General features: G+C 39.7%; 1 protein-coding gene across 1 annotated transcript; it reads right to left on the reverse strand.

Moving 5' to 3' along the window:
• Positions 1 to 456: 456 nt before the first annotated feature.
• dbndd1 (dysbindin domain containing 1) lies at positions 457 to 17,371 on the reverse strand. Its single transcript, XM_010769391.1, has 4 exons — positions 16,923 to 17,371; positions 13,387 to 13,530; positions 8,184 to 8,321; positions 457 to 1,842 (listed from the first exon to the last, which is right to left on the reverse strand). Exons 1-4 carry the CDS (start codon positions 16,951 to 16,953, stop codon positions 1,688 to 1,690), a joined length of 468 nt encoding a protein of 155 aa, XP_010767693.1. The 5' UTR covers positions 16,954 to 17,371; the 3' UTR covers positions 457 to 1,687.
• Positions 17,372 to 17,718: the final 347 nt, after the last annotated feature.

The following is a 17,718-nucleotide window of genomic DNA, read 5'->3' on the forward strand; positions in this document are numbered from 1 at the left end:
TTATTATTACAAAAATGTCAGAATTCTATTGATACTGTTAAACAGTATGTTTATTCTGGCATGTGTGGTGCTATTAAATAACACATAAATATAATTGTATGCAGTTCCTTGGATGAATTACAAGTTACATTTGAATATTTGTCTACCACATTTAAATCAACTTCAAAAGAATACAAATTGTAATTTCCAAAAGTATGTGTAATCTGTGTGAACAAGATACAATCCCATTAGAAATATCTAAAAGAAATGTTTAGATATTACTTATTATTAGATAATTCTTAAGTTCGAGCAACCAGTGTGCTTTCTCTTTTGCAGAACATACCTTTGTTAGACTTTGTCTTAATAGATATTTTTGTGAAAACACCATCTGCTGTTGTGTTAAAATGTTAGGGGTTGCCACACAGTACCAACTGGGGCTGCACTCAAAGTGTAGTTAGTAAATGACAGGAGAAAATGTTCTTTTTGATGACTTTTATTTATTCTTCCATCATCCCAGCGTCATTTGATCCATCTTGCCTCAGTATTCAGAATTATTGGCACTCCCGGTTAAGACAAGCTAAACGTCAGATAAATGCATCAAGTAATCAGCTATGACCCTTTCTTTAAAATATGTGAAATATTGCATCTTGAGTGTAAAGAAATCTTTCAAAAGATAATTACAAAATTGTTGGCACTTTATTGTGTTTTTGGCATTCATGCAAAGTTCACTGAAGTCCACCTGATGCAATTCTCCCTTTGTTTCTAACTGCTTCACCCATCAAGTTAATGCATCCGCAAACTTTGAAGAACCAACTCTAATTACTCCAGCACTCTGAAATACTTCTTTTTTTTGATAATAATAAAAATGGGATTTATTTAAACATATGGTTGGAGCATTGTTTTGCATATAACTTGCTACTTATTTTGTTAAGCTGTTCAATCATCTGTACCAAATGCCAATAATTCTGGGGGGCGCTATTATACAATTCAGTGAGAGAAGTGCAAAACATTTTATTTAGGCAATCATAATAACAACAACACACATTCTTCACTAAGATGAAGAAGGTATAGTGGATATAAAGAGCGAGGCCTTACTGACATCTACTTCCACTGATCAAGTTACCTTTATTGCAACAGGCAACATAAATACCCTGTCACACTTCTTAAGTGATAGCCTTAGCAAGATATTTCATTTTGAACAGCTATTGATTCGTGTTTCTAATCATATCCTGGTTATTCAATTTGAATTCCAAAGTCTGAAATTCACCATGAAATGACTGGGCACACGCTTAGGACACAATTTAGGAATCAATCAAACTGTCCAGGCTATTTCACACCCTGAGAGGCTGTGAGGATGGAGGTGCTGTTATTCTGCCGACCTCATACCCTGTCTGTCATCCAAAAACAAAGATTCAAATTGTATGTCAGTCCAGAGGGCATTAAGAGCCCTTTGATGAAAATCACAATTATTGTGTGTAGAGAGAGGGAGAGAGGAGAGAGGATAGGGGGAGTGTGTGTTTTGCACATCTCAATATGTTGGAGTACAGAGCTTGTTGTCCAGAGCTCATCCTGAACCCTGTTAACGTTGTGTGCGTGTGCCGGGCAGATTTGGTCCGCTTTGTTGTTCTGCTCTGGCGGTGTCTTTCTTTCTTTCTGTCTGGCTCTGGGTTTTCTCTCTCTCTGCGTTCCGGCTGTTTCCCGTCAGATGTCAGGGCTGCTTCGGCCTCTCCAGCTTCATTAAGGGCTCTGCGGTGTCCGAGTCGCTGTGATGCTTCCTCTCCCGCGGGTGTTCAACTCTGCTGCAGCGTGTCCACGAGGGAGAGCGCATGTACCCTCCTCTGGGCAGTACAGGCTGGTGGGAACCTGGGGACCAAACACACAATGAAGTTACATTGAAGTTACTAACAGATATCATGAGTCTGGAAGATACTAATATGGAATCATTCCCTAATCCTGTCAGCTTTTACATAACTACAACTTTATAATACAATGTAATGGTACTTGGCGTCAGTATACAGCTTAACACCGGCTTAAAGTATATTTCAAAGTAATATAACTTAATTGCAACAGATACCATGCAGATAAAGTTGGTTTCTCCCAACCATGAGCAAATTTAAAAGGTATAATGACTTAAGTATAATAAACTTCTGCTTGTCTTATATTGTACTTCTTAAATATATATGTTCAAATATATAACACAGTATTCATGTGTTAATAAGTCCAATTTTCAGTTTTAAGGAATGAGCTGCCAACAAAATAAATTAAACCCTCTGGAGGGCTGTGAGGTTTTTTTATTACAGCATTTTCAAGTATCAAGAATGATTTACCTACATTGGATTGACTTTTCCTATTCATAACAGAACTTATGAAGTAATAAACCTCTAGTGAGTTGCCCAGCCCTTCCTATATTCTTCTGTATGTGGCCCTCAGTGAAACAAGTGACACCCCTCGTCTATAGCACACACACACACACACACACACACACACACACACACACACACACACACACACACACACACACACACACACACACACACACACACACACACACACACACACACACACCAGCTATTTCTAGATAGGCTACAGGTTCTTGTAAATGCGAGGTTACAAGCTGGGAAAGTGTCATAATGCTAAGATTGGATAAGAAACTTTAAAAAAGAATCTAATTTGAGGCATCTTTATGATCTCCAAAAGCATTCTTCAAACCAAAAGCTGCTTTCGCTGTGTAAAATCCAGTAAACACATAAGTACTATAACAAATGTTTGAATTATACAAATATTATAAAATACAAATATTTATTTTTTCAGTTTTGTTGTCATTGCCGCTTTACACCACTAGGTGGTGATGTCCAACCTGTCAGGAGAACAGAAAGACGACAGGGGAAGCTGTGACTTGCTCTATTCACACTTCCCAGTCTAATGTTGGGTCTCTGGAAGGTCACAATGGGAACCTGGCTCATATATCTCCCTGAAGCTACACCCATAACCTCACACACATTAGAGACTGACAGACGAGGAGAGAGGGAAAAGAGGGAGGAAGAAAAGGCGTATTGATGTAAAAAGATTGATGGCGCCGCCACTGGATTTTAATGAGAGGGACAACAACCTCCCCAGCAGCACGGAGGCGTCTGCTGCAGCAATGCCACGATCACCTGCTTGATCGTTTGTGTGATTACATTTATGTGTGTCTAATCTGTTTTAACCAGGAATAACATGTTTCCATTCCTTGCATACTTACTTGCATTTTTCCATTCCTTGCATACTTACTTTCAGATTTTGTTGACCTGTTTTTACTCCTGAACATAAATTCAGGAAAATTATTGGAACACACTAAGAGAAATGTTTGCACACCTGAGAGGTGAAGTCATTTCACACAACACATGTTCATTTTTACTCTCTCGCTCTCTTGCAGTCAGAGGCGTACTGCACTGTACTCCTCCTGTGCTGCTGTCTTGAAGCCATTTGATTTTTCAGTCAGCGTGTTGCAGCATAACTTAATGTTTCTTAGACACTAGACTCTCCTACAGAAAACTATTAAAATTGGTCTTGTGGTCCTAAAGGATAAATGGATAAATAACAACTGAATTACACAAGAGAGGAAGCAGACACCCTAGGCTAACATTTCATACATGCTTCACTTGTGGCCACAATCCAAGCAGTGACATCCCTGCAGGGGTTTGACAGCAGATTGTAAACTGATCATTAGGGTGTGCCCCTGTTATGCAGTTGTGCTGTGTTTCAAGTTGATTGATCTGTTATGTACCACACAACACGTATAAACTGTTAGTTAAGAAACACTATATGGACAATACATTTCTGTTTCCCATTTTCTGCATCACTTCGCACGTCTACTTCTCAACAAATCCTCAGCCAAATCCTTCAAACAAACTCCCGTTCTCAAACACAACTAAAATCAACCATACAAAAACACAATACTTATTAATATTCTGAAATGTCATCTGCTCAAACTCCGGTGCTGCTACAACAACCAAGAAATATGAGGCCAAAGCTATCCCTGTTGAGGTTTTTCACGAAAGTGGGTAGTATGTTCGGTTTGGCTCATTATTAAACAAAGTGCAAACTTACTAGACAAAGTCAGCCTTTTGTTCATTGCCTCTGGAGCTGCTCTAAAACAGACACTTGATGAAAGTCTCAGTTCAGTCAGACAACTCACGTGTTTCTTTAACATGTTTATTAGAAGCAGCATATAGTTAAGTTTGGCGACTAGGCTCGGCCATCATCACTCCATAGAAATACATAGCACGATGAGTGATGATCGAATAACTAACCCCCAAGCCTACAGGTGGAAGCTGGGGTGGAAGCTGGGGTGGTGGTGGGGCAGCAAGCAGCAGTGACGTAGAGGTAGCTGCGGCAATAGCAGCAGCAAGCAATGCATGGAGAGAGATCTGGCAGGTTAAATAGAGCGACATATTAAGGAGACTCTGTTTGGTTGTTTGCTGAGTGGCAAGGGGCGTTATGTATGAATGCAGCATAAGTGCTCGAGTTGACTGCCTGAACTAGCTCGCAGGCTTCGGCCCATTACTGTATGTTCTGTGCTGTCTGGCTATGAAGTTCACTAAACTGTGCATGAAAAATGTAATCTGAATCAGGATTTAAGCTGCACATAGCTGAACGTTTGAGAGAGGAAGATGGGAATGGACAAATGGAAGAAAGACACCATGGTAAACAAAACAAACCAGAGACAAGCATCTATAAATAATGTGCCAGTGTAGTAACTCAGAGTACGACAGATTATGATACTGTAAAGGCTGTTAAGGACCAGGCATTGTTCCCAGCAGGGAAAAGTGAATAATTCAGGAAGAACCTACATTTAGCATGAACTCGCTCACCCATTTTTCTCCTCTCCTCTTCCTTTAACCTCTCCCTCAACTCCTACATGCCCTCAACGCACTGGCACACACTGGCACACACTCAGCAGTTTCCCATAGAGAATAATGCTCACCCAGCACAGCTCAATTCTACCACATTTGCATTGCAACCTTTGACAAAAACTATTGAAATCAAACATTTTTCAACAGCCCCCGTCCTGAACACACTGATGACTTACCGAAACTCATAAATCTACTTGCATGAAAGAAAAAGGCTGAATAATTGCTGAGGATTTAACGAGATCCGGGAATTCAGATGTAACAGAACAGCTGGGATTTATGGATCAATCCATCGTCCATTTGTGTTTGCATAAATCCTTTCTCACACACACCCACCCACTGCCATTGCCTGAACAGCCCAGTATCTGTATGGGAGGATAGATGTTCTTGTGTGAAATATATCATGTTGCTACTTTAGATTGCTGCAGAATTACGAGAAGTGTATTTTCCTAATGAGGATGCTTGAACAAGGGGCAACGACAGCGGAAATCAAATGCACAAATCAAGCATTAGCGTCCTATTGTATATGTGACTCAAAATGATCACAGCATCAAACTTCTGCAATTGAAATAGCTTCATTCCAGAAAGCTAATTGTATAGAGCTGTGTCTTTCATGCCTTTGGTGATCATATGATTTTCTAAAAGTGTTTTGCTTGAGTATCAGCCTAAAGATTTTCTATAGCAAACGTTGTTGCCACATCTGTCTGGGATTTTTATACTTTCATATACAAGCCATAAAGGAGGCAGACATGGAGACAGAGATTAGGAGTTAGGGATGGAGACAAGCTAAGAGACAAAGGGTGAACGAGAGGAGGATCGTGTCTGTGTGAGACAGCTCAGAGGTAGAAGCGGGAGCGCTGAAGAGAGGCACTGATAAATCTCATGTCGAAAAGGTTAAAGACTTTCTTGGAGCAGAAAAATAGGTTTGCCACTTTTTCAGGGGGCTGATTTATTTGTATTCAAGGTTAATGTTGGTAAAAATACAACAGGAAAGGACACACGCTGCTCATTGTGAGGTTGGCCATTGCATTAACTAACAATAAGAAGACATCAATCATCTGAATATGTCAGTCTGAGAGTGGAAACATTTTTTTTCATCTCTCGCAACGGAGGCTATGTAAATGTAAATGAAATCAGTTAACATCATTACAGCTGCACGCCTCCTGACAGCAGGTCTTCAGCTTGATAAGAGCAGAGCAGCGGATGTCCGGCTATGCAAGACCTTGGACTAAAAGCTTCTGGGCTGTTGCATCTCCTGCACCTGGCTACTGAGAGCAGCTGAGGCCGGGGACTGAGGGAAAGATTAATGAACCTTGGTGGTGTTGGAGCGGACAGCTGAGAAGGGTGGACAAGCTAAGAGTGTTTATTCTGCTCGGCTGTGTGAACATGTGTTTAAAACGTTTAGGAAGGACAATATGTATGGCATATAAGTATAGTTTACCAGTTTTTTGTATAGGTTTATGTTTTTGGTATTTAATTATGTTTACATATGAGAATCTGTAAAACATTTTTGAGCTATCATCATTAACCACACTGAACTGAAATGAATTAAACATTGCATAATGGGATTTCTAATTATGCATCTAATCTGAAATGACTTGATTTCACTGTTGAAAGGAAGCATAGTCATTAAGGTGTTTTATTTAAGACATTTGAATTTCATAGTTAAAAGACTGCAGTGCTGCAAAGTCACTAAACAGTCTAAAATGTAAAGCATCAAACAGCAGATGGAAACAGTTATCGATAACTGGTGAAAATACAGGGGCATTTAGAGCTAAAGAGACAGATTCAGTATTTCCCTCAAATGGCAAACAAACATATTTATAGGACTAACATCCATCAGGAGGCCAGAAGCACAACTCCATATGAATAATAATGTTGCTCCATAACACCAGGATGTGTAAAAGTAGCTGTTCACAATACTTAAGGATACAGCATATCAATGTTGCGTTCACAACCTGTTTCAGCTGCCCCTACGCAGGCAAACACATATCTTAATGCGGTTTTACGTAGATCCATATGATCTGTAACTCTGTCTGTAAAGAAACATTATGGCATTTTTCCTGGTAATGTTTTTGTTTTATTGTTGTACTTGTACTAGCAGACTCAATGCACAAGGTTTTACTAAGAAACAAAGAACGTAGGTCTTTGAAGTCATAAATGCGCCTCTGCTACTTTAATTTAAATAATTGGCTGTGGAGCTGCAGACAGCAGCATATTGCACAGATGGTCCATTGGGACCATAACTCACACTTAACGCTGTGCCGCCCACGATATGATACATTAGAAAAAAACATTAAAAAAAGAAGCGAGATAATGCTGTTAAAGGAATATATTCAAAGTGAGACATATAAGAGAAAATAAGAGTGACAGAAGCATGTAGAAAGTATGAGGGAAAACCCAGATTATTAACTTTTAAGATGTCTGTCTTTGCACTAAAGATGGAAGTACGGCTGATGACCCAAAATCAGTCAAGCACTGTCCTTCTGTGGATTCAAACTGTGAAGTCCATTAAGTTATTTTTATGTCATTGTCTCCGGAATGATGAATATCTGTTTTGAACCTTGTTATTCTCAGACAAAGTAGAATAATTGGTTACGCCCTTAGTCGATGAAAATGTCACAATCGAAAGTATGACATTTTTATCAAGAACATTTCTTCTTACTTTTTGAAGGGCACAGTCCATGGTCAGAATATAAAATACTTCTAATACATTGTTTAAATGACGTCGATAGACCTTTAAATCTAATGCTACCTTGAAATCCTGTGTGCATGCTGAAGAAAGAGTTCACTGTCCGCATGCAGGATGAGGCTCTCAGGTCATAAATAAAACATGGGCAAAGATTTTATGCTTCTTCTTGCGCATCAGGGGAGAAGACGACTTAGTGTTTATGCTGTACAGTACCTGCTGAGTGACACATATGCAGGGTCAGCTCTTTAATATACAATTGTGCATGACGCTCAACAAAACAATGTCTTCTTTATTTCTGCTTTCGTGAATGACAGAGTTCCTAGTTGACATTTTTTGACAGACTTTAAATAAAACAGATTTACATGAGAATCAGAAAGGATGGAACAATGTAGGAGAGGCAGTCAAACCTTTAGGTGAATTTATCTAGACACTGCAATGTGTTTCCAAGGAGTCCCTGAAGGGAGTCACTCAACATTTAAAATCATTACTGATCAGCATGATGTCAAATACCGTCCAGCACGCATGCACGCACACACGCACACACGCACTCACGCACGCACGCACGCATTATCTGTGTTTATTGTAAAACCATATACATATCATTTTTCAGCAGGCCTTACCTGCTGGGGACTCGTTGTGGGTCTCCTCGTCAGAGTCAGCAAAAACTTCAGCCAGCTCCTGGTCGGACATGTCCGTCAGCTCAGTCAGATCCAGGAGGTCAAAGTGCACCTCCAAAGAAGACACACTACTCAGTGGTTCTGTGAGGCACAGGGAGAAAGAGGCATACTTTTAATCTAGAGGGAGGATGAGAGATGAAAATGATCCACTAGTCTTTCTGCTGAGAGTGTAGAATAAAAGTGTCTCTTTAAAAAGAAATGAAGTACCGCATATATTCTACACAGAGATCCTCCGCCCATCATGCAACACTCTTGAATCTTCATTGTTCTCATAATCAGATCAATAGATGGCTCACAGCATTCTAAAATCTATTTCCAACAAAGAACAATTTTACTCTTTCATTCGCCTTTATCTGTACATCTCTTGCAAGGATAAGTCTCTGTACTTCAGTCATATTTCTCACAGTAGATGACTTGAATATGCCTCACTCCACACCTCTGTGTTAATGCAGTCAGAGAATAATTGAAACAAGAGCCGAGGAGATGAAAATAGCCAGGTCTTTAACACATTTTGATCTCCATCTTTCCCCTGGGTGTGTTGCACCTGTTCATTCCTCGACAGGCAGGAGTCAGTGCTGCTTCACAGGGTCAAATTTAAATCAACGTGTGAGGCTCCGCATTCCAAACAGGCTGACCTCAAACCTCATATGGTAATGTGATGCAAGACAAATGTATTCAAAGACTCTGTATTACATACATAAATCCTAGCGAGGGTCCAACAGCATCTGCTTGTCTCAGCATCGCTGGAGTTAGGAACATATCCCTGTGTAATAGAGCTGAACTAATCTGCCATTATAGTGAGAAAGATGTTTGGAGACAGCACTGAGGCAGGTGTGTTTTTATTTCCTTATGAATCAATGGATGCCTGTCTGCCATGCAACGTCAAGACTGAATCAAACACTTCACTAATTGTTTGTGGGCGTGACTTTGTGGAGAAAACGATGGGTTATGTGACAGGTTGAAAGCTGTTATTATCCCATGTTGTTTCCCTGCTGTTTTCCAGGCTGTTTAGACAAGGCTGTAGGTTGAAGAGGCAAAACCCACTCTCCTGCTGCTTCTGTTAAATCTAATTCCCTGCATCCTGCTTAAGCACATATTAATATAAAGAAGACGGATCATCACGCTGGAGCAGTGGCTGGTGATGCGATGGTTAATAAAAACACTCAATATCATACATACCGGGAGACACAATGAATATAACATAAGTAAGCAGTGATTTGAGAGAATGCAAATAAGGATATGAGCAATGAAAATTTAGTAAGACTAAGTTCATGAAACCCCAAGACCAACCTCCCCTGTCCTTTATTTTACAAACCTTCTGCTCTACTCCAAATGTACAGTCTTACCCAGTTTTTCCGTCATGTTTACATACAGGACTAAGTCACATGTCGGCCATGACCCAGGCAGATATGATATGCATGAATATTTAAAAAGATAGTGGCCAGCATATAAAAGCCCCACAGTAATTTCTACAAGAAAAGACTGAAGGAAGACCATAAGAGATGCAGAAAGACAGAAATAGAGGTGTTATTCGTATAATTTTAGACTTTAGGACGAATAAAAAGCATATCAGAACTAATCCTTTTTAGTATAGTATAATTATTTATGCCATTAGCCATTCCCATTTTGAATGTAGAAGGTTTTAACACTTACAAAGAGACCACCTAAGGGACTTTTAGCTTCTCCCCGCTGCTTACGTCTTAGCTCACAAATGGCCAGATTATTGATCACATGCAACTTTCATACAGGAATGTGAAAATAGCTGCCTGAGGCTTGACGTCACTCCTTTACAGTACAATAATATAATTGTCCTATAAGTCACTTAATCAAAGGGTAAAGCTCAACAGTTTCCATTACCACCCCATGAACCACTGCACCGCATATAATTAAACAGCAGCAAAAGAAAAGCAGCAGACAACATTCACATCACTCTGCTGTCTGATAGTAGTTGGAGAAACACTGCATTATGAAATTACTGGTCGGCAAGAATCACATAGAACCTGCCTTTTTCTATTTCTTTCTTATTTCTCATCACTTGCTTTTTGACTGTGTTTTTAAATATATTTGCTTTCCCCTCAGACTGTGAGGTGCCTGCAAATAGCTGTCACTCTTGAGTGAAGAAACTGGTGGCGGGGATGTTATTAAAGAGGTGAAGATGAAGGGAAACGAGGGAGAGGGTGGATGCTGGGAAAATGAGAGGTGAAGCTAGGTAAGAAAGGGAAATGTTAAAGAATAATAGGGGAGTAAAAGAGAGAGTATTTTGCGGAAAGAAGGCATTATAAAAAAAATTCCCTGCATTAGTTTCTGCCATTTTCTTCAGTTGGTTAAAAGGTTATTCACATTCTGCTTTGCTTGTTTTTAACCTCATCTTCCCCATCTTCTTTTTTCCTCTCCCACACCCTTTTTCCTTAAATAATTGATCAATGCGTTCTTTCTTCCAGGCAGACACACTGAAACAACTGCCTCCATCTCAAAAGCCAATCAGGAGGGCTTTGAGACGGCAGTGGAGAAGACTGACTATAGAGAATTCACACTGAGACAAAAAAAAAGGGGACTTTGTGCCTAAAGCAGATGGATGATTTAAAAGAAGACTGCCTTTTTCTCACAGCAAGCATACAGTCTGTTGGCCCATAAAGTGAAATGTGTGTCGTCTGATCTGTTTCAACTCCTTTTTGGCATATTTTTCATCATTTGCTTGATACCACACTTATGAATTCATGCCTTTGTAGTTACAATTAAAATGTCAGAAATAAAGGTACCATCAATTCACTGAAAAATAAAAGCATTTTCTCTTTAATTTAGAATATCACAGCAAGACAAATAAGTGTCTGCATGCTGTCAATTTAATAATCTATCAAAAGGATTCCTTTCATTTAGTTCAGTTAGTTCATTAATCAGTTAGATTCAACGGATGGAACAAAGAATAGGGAGGATGGGTATGAGGGAGGGGTTAACATTTGGGAGAAGGGATAAGGGAGCAAAGGGAATGTGCCTTGCATGCTGAAAACATGTAATCCCCTCCCTCTCTCTACTGGCACATCAGGGGTCTGAGGTCATTTTTCAAATCTGAGAAGCTTGTACTGACATCTAGGCTTTGATTGAGTGGAGAAGATTGAGAAAGGACCACGGTATGAGGCAGTATAATAAACAAGAAATGCCAAAAAAACATGTTCTCCTGCATCTGCTGCTCGTGGGTTATTTTCTCCTCACAGCGACTGAGCATGCTGCCATCCTCACTTGTTCAGTTATTTTCTGTTGCATTGTTTGCCAATCAACCGCTGACAGGTAAACAAACACTGATTTCTAACAGCGAATCCATCAATTTGAAAATGTCATAAAAGTTTTAAAGAAAAACATGCTTTTACAACACCCTGCTGAAATGTTTCATGAATAATGCATGGTTTACTTGAACAGAGCTCCCTGACATGAGTTTATTTTAAGTTTTAAAATCAAGCGGAAGGAAAGTTTGTAAATCCCACTTTTTTTCTCAAAACTGCAGCTGATCCAGAACGCTGCTGCACGTGTCCTCACTAACACTAAAAGAGTGGATCACATCAGTCCGGTTCTGAAATCTCTACATTGGCTTCCAGTCGGCCAAAGAATTAATTTTAAAGTACTATTGCTAGTTTTTAAATCATTACATGGTTTAGTATATTGTTGAACTCCTACATAATTACGAGCCATCAAGGTGCCTCAGGTCTTCCGGGACGGGTCTGCTTTCGGTTCCAAGAGTAACAACAAAACATGGAGAGGCAGCATTTAGCTGTTATGCCCCGACACTCTGGAACAAACTACCCAAATCATGCACGTCCGCAGAAACGCTTACTATTTTTAAATCGAGAGTAAAAACATATTTCTTTGCTGCTGCTTTTAATTGAGCTGCTCATATTCGAACTACAGTATGCCTTTTAAACATGTATTGTATACCTTTGGTGTTTATTTTTATTATTTTATTATCTTTGCTTTGTAATGCCTGTTGTAAAATGCCATTATATATGTGTTTGTACTGTATTTATTCCTAAAAAGTATTTTAATTTGTTTTGTAAAGCACTTTGAATTGTCACGTACAGAAAAGTGCTATATACATAAACTTGCCTTGCCTTGCCTTGCCTTACATCATTTTGACTTCAACATTACTTGCTGTTGCAAACAACTAAAACTTGCTCTTCTCAGAAACCTCTTTTTAAGGTAGGCTGTTTGCTCAAGGTCTAAAAATAAATGTTGAAGATGAACTATAGTCTGTCTTTATGGAAATAAAACTGCAGCACTAGGGAGGAATGGCTTTCCGTGTCATTAAATATGAAGCTGCGATGTGGCTTTGTGAACAACAAACTTCAATGAAAAATATATTTTAGAGCAAGCACTCTTTTTAAAATGTCTGATCATTCAATGATTGGGGAGAAAACGTACTGTAACAACAGGGATCATCATCTTGATTCAATGTTTTCTCAGGATGGGATCTGTTCTTTCTTTCTCTATGCCACACAAACTACCAGCTGACAGGTCAGGTCAGGTGGCACGGTTAGTTAGTGGGTCACGTCGAGACACAGACATTAGCTCCTGGATGAGTGGCCTCTCTGAAAAAGTGTTTGGTTGGTGAAGCAGATAAAGGTTTCCTTGTCACCCGTGCAGCCCCAGTATCTGCCTCTGTGCCTGGGCTATGAGCCTGGCACGCACAGGGCAGCTTCTGTAAGGGACTGATGCACAATGAGTCCTTTCAACTCAGACTAAGCTGCAGTGGTCTTTGAGAATGTGGGACTAGAAAACCTGAAATAGGCAGCACTAACTCAGTAGGTTTATAGTTTGGAGCAGATCCACCTGCACTCTATGGGATGAGGATGTAAATATACCATGTTGTAGGAGATAGCTTTATGGGGAATTTATTATGTGTTACTTCATTTTACTGCACATCGATCCAGTAGTGACTGCCTCTGAGAAGACACTCTTTAACAGAAGCAGGGTGTCTTCTGTCATCTTTATTCAACATTTCATATTTCTTCTTTGTTGGAAACAAATGTATCGATCAAATATCTTGCTCAGAGCATTTCCACCTATAATTACACTATTATGCAACAATAAATGTTCATCACTGTTTCACATTCTGAATATTGACTTCTCAATACCCTGCACTTCCCTGGGTACTCACGTCTTTTCTCAGCGATGTGCAGGAGGCTTGCAGTGTGCCCCGACAGGCTGCCCTCCTCCTCCTCCCCTGGATGGTGGAACAACTCCTTGGATATGTCACCGGAGCTGGAGGGCTTCAGCAGCTTCTGGATGTCTTTATTGGGATCTATCGGCACACATAGGCACAGCACAGATAGTTAGAGGGAGCCAAGAGAACAAAAAGATAGATATGTTGATAGGTTTTTAGATTTTTAATAAAGGATATCATTAGATATACTGGGTTATTGCTCTGTAGATCTCAGATTAAGCTCCAAGAAAACTGATTTTGGGCAATGAAGGGGAAAATATGGCTTTAGTTATCCTAAGCACTAAGAAGAGGCCATTTTGGACCCACTGTCTTATTAATGTTCCATATTTGTCCTCCATGTTTACCCAATATTATGTTTTCCCAGTCAATTACTAAATTCAATTGACATTAATCCTCAGATAACTAACTGCGTCACCAATCATCTTTTCCTTTCATATTCTTAAAAGCATTCATAGTCTCTTGTCAATCCTGTATGCATTTCTGTTTACATCTTTGTGTGCATGTGTAAACACAGTGTTGTATGTTGTATAGATGTGTGATTCCTTGAAAGAAGATTGGTTAACTTGCCTGTTGTTATAGTTGTTACATAATTGTCATTTTAATGTTTCTATAAACAATATGCATTCTGACAGCCTGGCCATGCTTTTGAAACCAACACATCCATTCAAAATTAGAAAACAAGTTCACACAGGCTATTAACAAAGTCTTAAAAATAGATAGCACCTAAAATAGAATCCCTTCAAATGCAGGAGTATGCACAAACTCAGTTCAACTGTTTGACACAGCTAAAAGCACAGCGGAGTGAGACTATGATGAGACTCAGTGAGGTTAGGAGGGGAGAACAGAAAAGCTTTTCATTTAACTGAAATAATACAGAAATTGAAATTGCAAATCCACTATAGACAAATTGCAGGAGGCTCATGTGATTTGGTGGTTACAACAAATCAAGCATGTTGGATTTATTATAGAATAGAGTTTTTATAAATCAAAACTGAAAACAAAACTGTGTTTGGAGCAACATGGCAGGATGGCTTTTTTTTCTAATAACATGTAGATCTGATGGAAAGAAGTGTGGGAGTATAGCAGATTCCTGATGAGCCTCACCAGATGGCTGCTGGTAGATATTTCTTCCTGCAGTATGCTCTTAGACAGCTGAATTTCACATTTCAGTTACACCGAAAGCCAAGCCAGGACAAGATGGATTCAGCTTTTACTCTGAGAAGCAGTGTTCATTGCGTTCTATTGATTAATTTCCTCAGCGAGAAGCCACAGAAACTGAAAGGCTATAAAGTTACCTCTGCTGTTATAATGAAATGTTTGTTCAATATTTAGACTATCTACGAGCAGCTTTGGATTCCATTACCATCACCTTCTTCAGCAAATATCCAAAGTAGAAAAAAGCAGGACTTCCATTGCCTTAAGGCAGTTTATCCTCCGCCCCTCCACCAAAGCTAATTTCATCCATTCACTCTAAAATTGGATTGGAAGAGTAGAGGGCTGTTGGAGTTGCAGTGCATTATTAAAAAAAACTTTTAACAATCTATTTGTGTTTTATAAGGAAATATAGAATACACACAACTTTACTGCATATCACATAAAGACATGTTTAGGTTTTTAGCCACATATACACCTAACATCTAAGACAAATGCGTGTGTAAATAAATACTTCTTCATGTATGGCTAAATGTTTTATATTTGGATGGAGATGAGATTGGCTCTCAGTAAGGATGTTTGTTATGTGACAGAAAAAACAGATCTTTCAAGAAAGTCAGAATATAATCTGCCTGTAAAGGAGGACAAGTTTACACAGATGGCCTGATCTAGCCACCACCTTTGAAAGCGGCAGGGAAGAAGTTAGAATAAAAAATAAGAAATAGAAGTTTATGCAGACCCTGTCTAGCCGTGGCTGTCTGTGAATCAGCTACCTCTAGACATCAGACAGACAGACAGACAGACAGACAGACAGACAGACAGACAGACGGAGAGAGGAAAAGAAAAGGAGAGCGATGGAGGATTAAAATTATGTAGTGAACATTTGCCAAAGGTTTAATCAAACCCAGTGTCCTGGTTCAATAAATCAATCGCTGTTTGTAACGCAGGCAGGAGGAATTACCATCCTCTCTCAACACCCACAAGATCATTTAACTTGATGATTGCTCTTCATCTTCTGTACTTCAAAGTAATATAAATGTTTTTATTGTTTAACTACATACTCTGGATTTAGAATTTCTAAAATAATCTCTTCACATTGAAGACCGAATTACTGTGCAGAAGTTAGGGATACGTGGACCCCAACATTCAGTCTCAGTTTATAGTATTTTGGTGCGTATTCCAAAATATTTTCCTCACAGCTAGGCTTAAATGATGTGGCTGTTGGCACAGAGCAGCCATAAAACAAAAACTGCACTTCAGAAGTCCCACTTAGTGACCCATTCCTGTGATACCTCATAATAATGTTGTTCACTCTAATTCAATATCATCGTAATGAAGAAATAATCTCTCAATTTGTCATGGGCAGGTCATTCTGGCCCTCAGCAAGAACAAGTAGTGGTTGGATACTGTCTGTAAACAATGATTGGTGGAACAGAGCCATAGCAGGAAGATAACATTACCCATTATATCTGTCCAAATTGCAACTTATAGTGGCTGCAGAGACATTGCTTTACCCTTGAGGTAGAACAGAGTAATAAAGCATCATTTTAATAGTGCTTGAATGCACCCTGCTGGTTCAGATGCAACTAATCTGCTGACAAATAAACTACCCTTTTATGGCTTTGCCTCATAGTATGATATACATGTATATTAATGTATCAAAGCTCATGTTATAATGATATTGTCATATTTATAGACTGTACAACAAATATTAACTCAGACACATTCCAATACTCAGTCTACTATGTATACAAGCAAAGTTACATTTTCAACCCTTTTACTGTTTAGATGTTACAGTGCAATAGTGAGGCATTGTGCAGAGCTACCAAACAGCACAGGCTTCTCTGGATGGTCTTTACACAAAGGCCACAGCCATCCATTATTGTACTACAATTTGTATTTCAGTCCAGCTTTTGCATGGTTGACCTTCAGGGTGTGGATATAAAAAGACCAGTACTGATGGGCAATATACTCAAAATGACACTTTAGTGTAAAATGAACCCTATACAACTGGATCCTATAGGAGAGGGGAAATGACCAAGGACAGAGCATAGTACATAGTGCACTGCTATATTTATACCTTATCTATATCAGTGACTTAATTTTGACAAGACAAACACCAAAGTGTAGTTATATGAAACCAGCTCTTCTGACAAATATCATTCAGTCCTCCCATTTAGAAAGTGTCCACACAAATATTATAAAAAGACACTAACTTACTACACACAGGGTATCCAGACCACAAATAATTCCAAAGACAAAGACACTCAGAAACAACCATGCTAGAGAGAAAAGAAAGAATAAAAAATGGCTTTTACCTGGGCTCCCTGCCCCTCCCTGTGCCTCCATGCAGCTCAGCTGAGTGTCCTGTTGTTCACCACACCAGCATCGGAGAGTGGAGGAGACAAACAGGGAGGGAAGAAGGGAGAGGCAGGGGGAGAGTGTGTCTGTGTGTGCATATGAGAGAGAGTAGGGTGGGGTGGGTTTGTAGACACGGCAAGACCTCTGCTCTACAAAGACTCTGCTCCTCCTCTTCCTTTTTCTGTTGTCGTTCGTACTAGATTCCCCCCACAGGTGATGTTGGTAGCTGTTCTCGCTCAGTGCACCTGCCCCGCTCTGCCATCAGAGCCGTCTGACTGCTGCACTGCCTCACAGAGCGAGTCCACCACAGAGAGGGAGGTATGGGAACAGCGACATCACTGAAAATGTCTAAGCCACTTTTTTCAGTAAATGCAGCATTGAGAGGCTTGGCTTGGTATGTACAGAATACACAGAGAGTGAGTGAAACAGAGAGAGAGAGAGAGAGAGAGATATCTAGTACAAAAGAGTGAGAGAAAAAGAGAGAGAGGGAGAGAGGGAGAGAGGGAGGGTTGAGCTGGCAGCCTGCCCAGACTCAGAGAGAATGGGGTGTCAGGGAGGTCTATGGGCCACTGGAGAGAGGAAATTGTATTTGCCTGTGCGTGGATGAGTATGCCCGTGTGTATGTCTAGGACTGTAGCATAACAATGTCTAGATATAGAAGTTATTAAACCTGATGATGGGTCAGTTCATGTCAAATATATACTGCTCAGGCATGGTGGCAGGATAAACCAATTGCCAATCAAACACAGTTGA

Source organism: Notothenia coriiceps, unplaced genomic scaffold, assembly GCF_000735185.1.
Source record: "Notothenia coriiceps isolate Sejong01 unplaced genomic scaffold, NC01 NC01_scaffold00007174, whole genome shotgun sequence".
NCBI classification, from domain to species: domain Eukaryota; kingdom Metazoa; phylum Chordata; class Actinopteri; order Perciformes; family Nototheniidae; genus Notothenia; species Notothenia coriiceps.

Bases quoted from the DNA above. Each gene is read 5' to 3' on its own strand.
- dbndd1 (XM_010769391.1), bottom strand. From the start codon at position 16,953: ATGGAGGCACAGGGAGGGGCAGGGAGCCCAG. The intron at 13,531-16,922 runs GTAAAAGCCATT...GTGTGCCGATAG, and splicing joins GGGAGGGGCAGGGAGCCCAG to ATCCCAATAAAGACATCCAG. The intron at 8,322-13,386 runs GTGAGTACCCAG...TGTGCCTCACAG, and splicing joins GCACATCGCTGAGAAAAGAC to AACCACTGAGTAGTGTGTCT.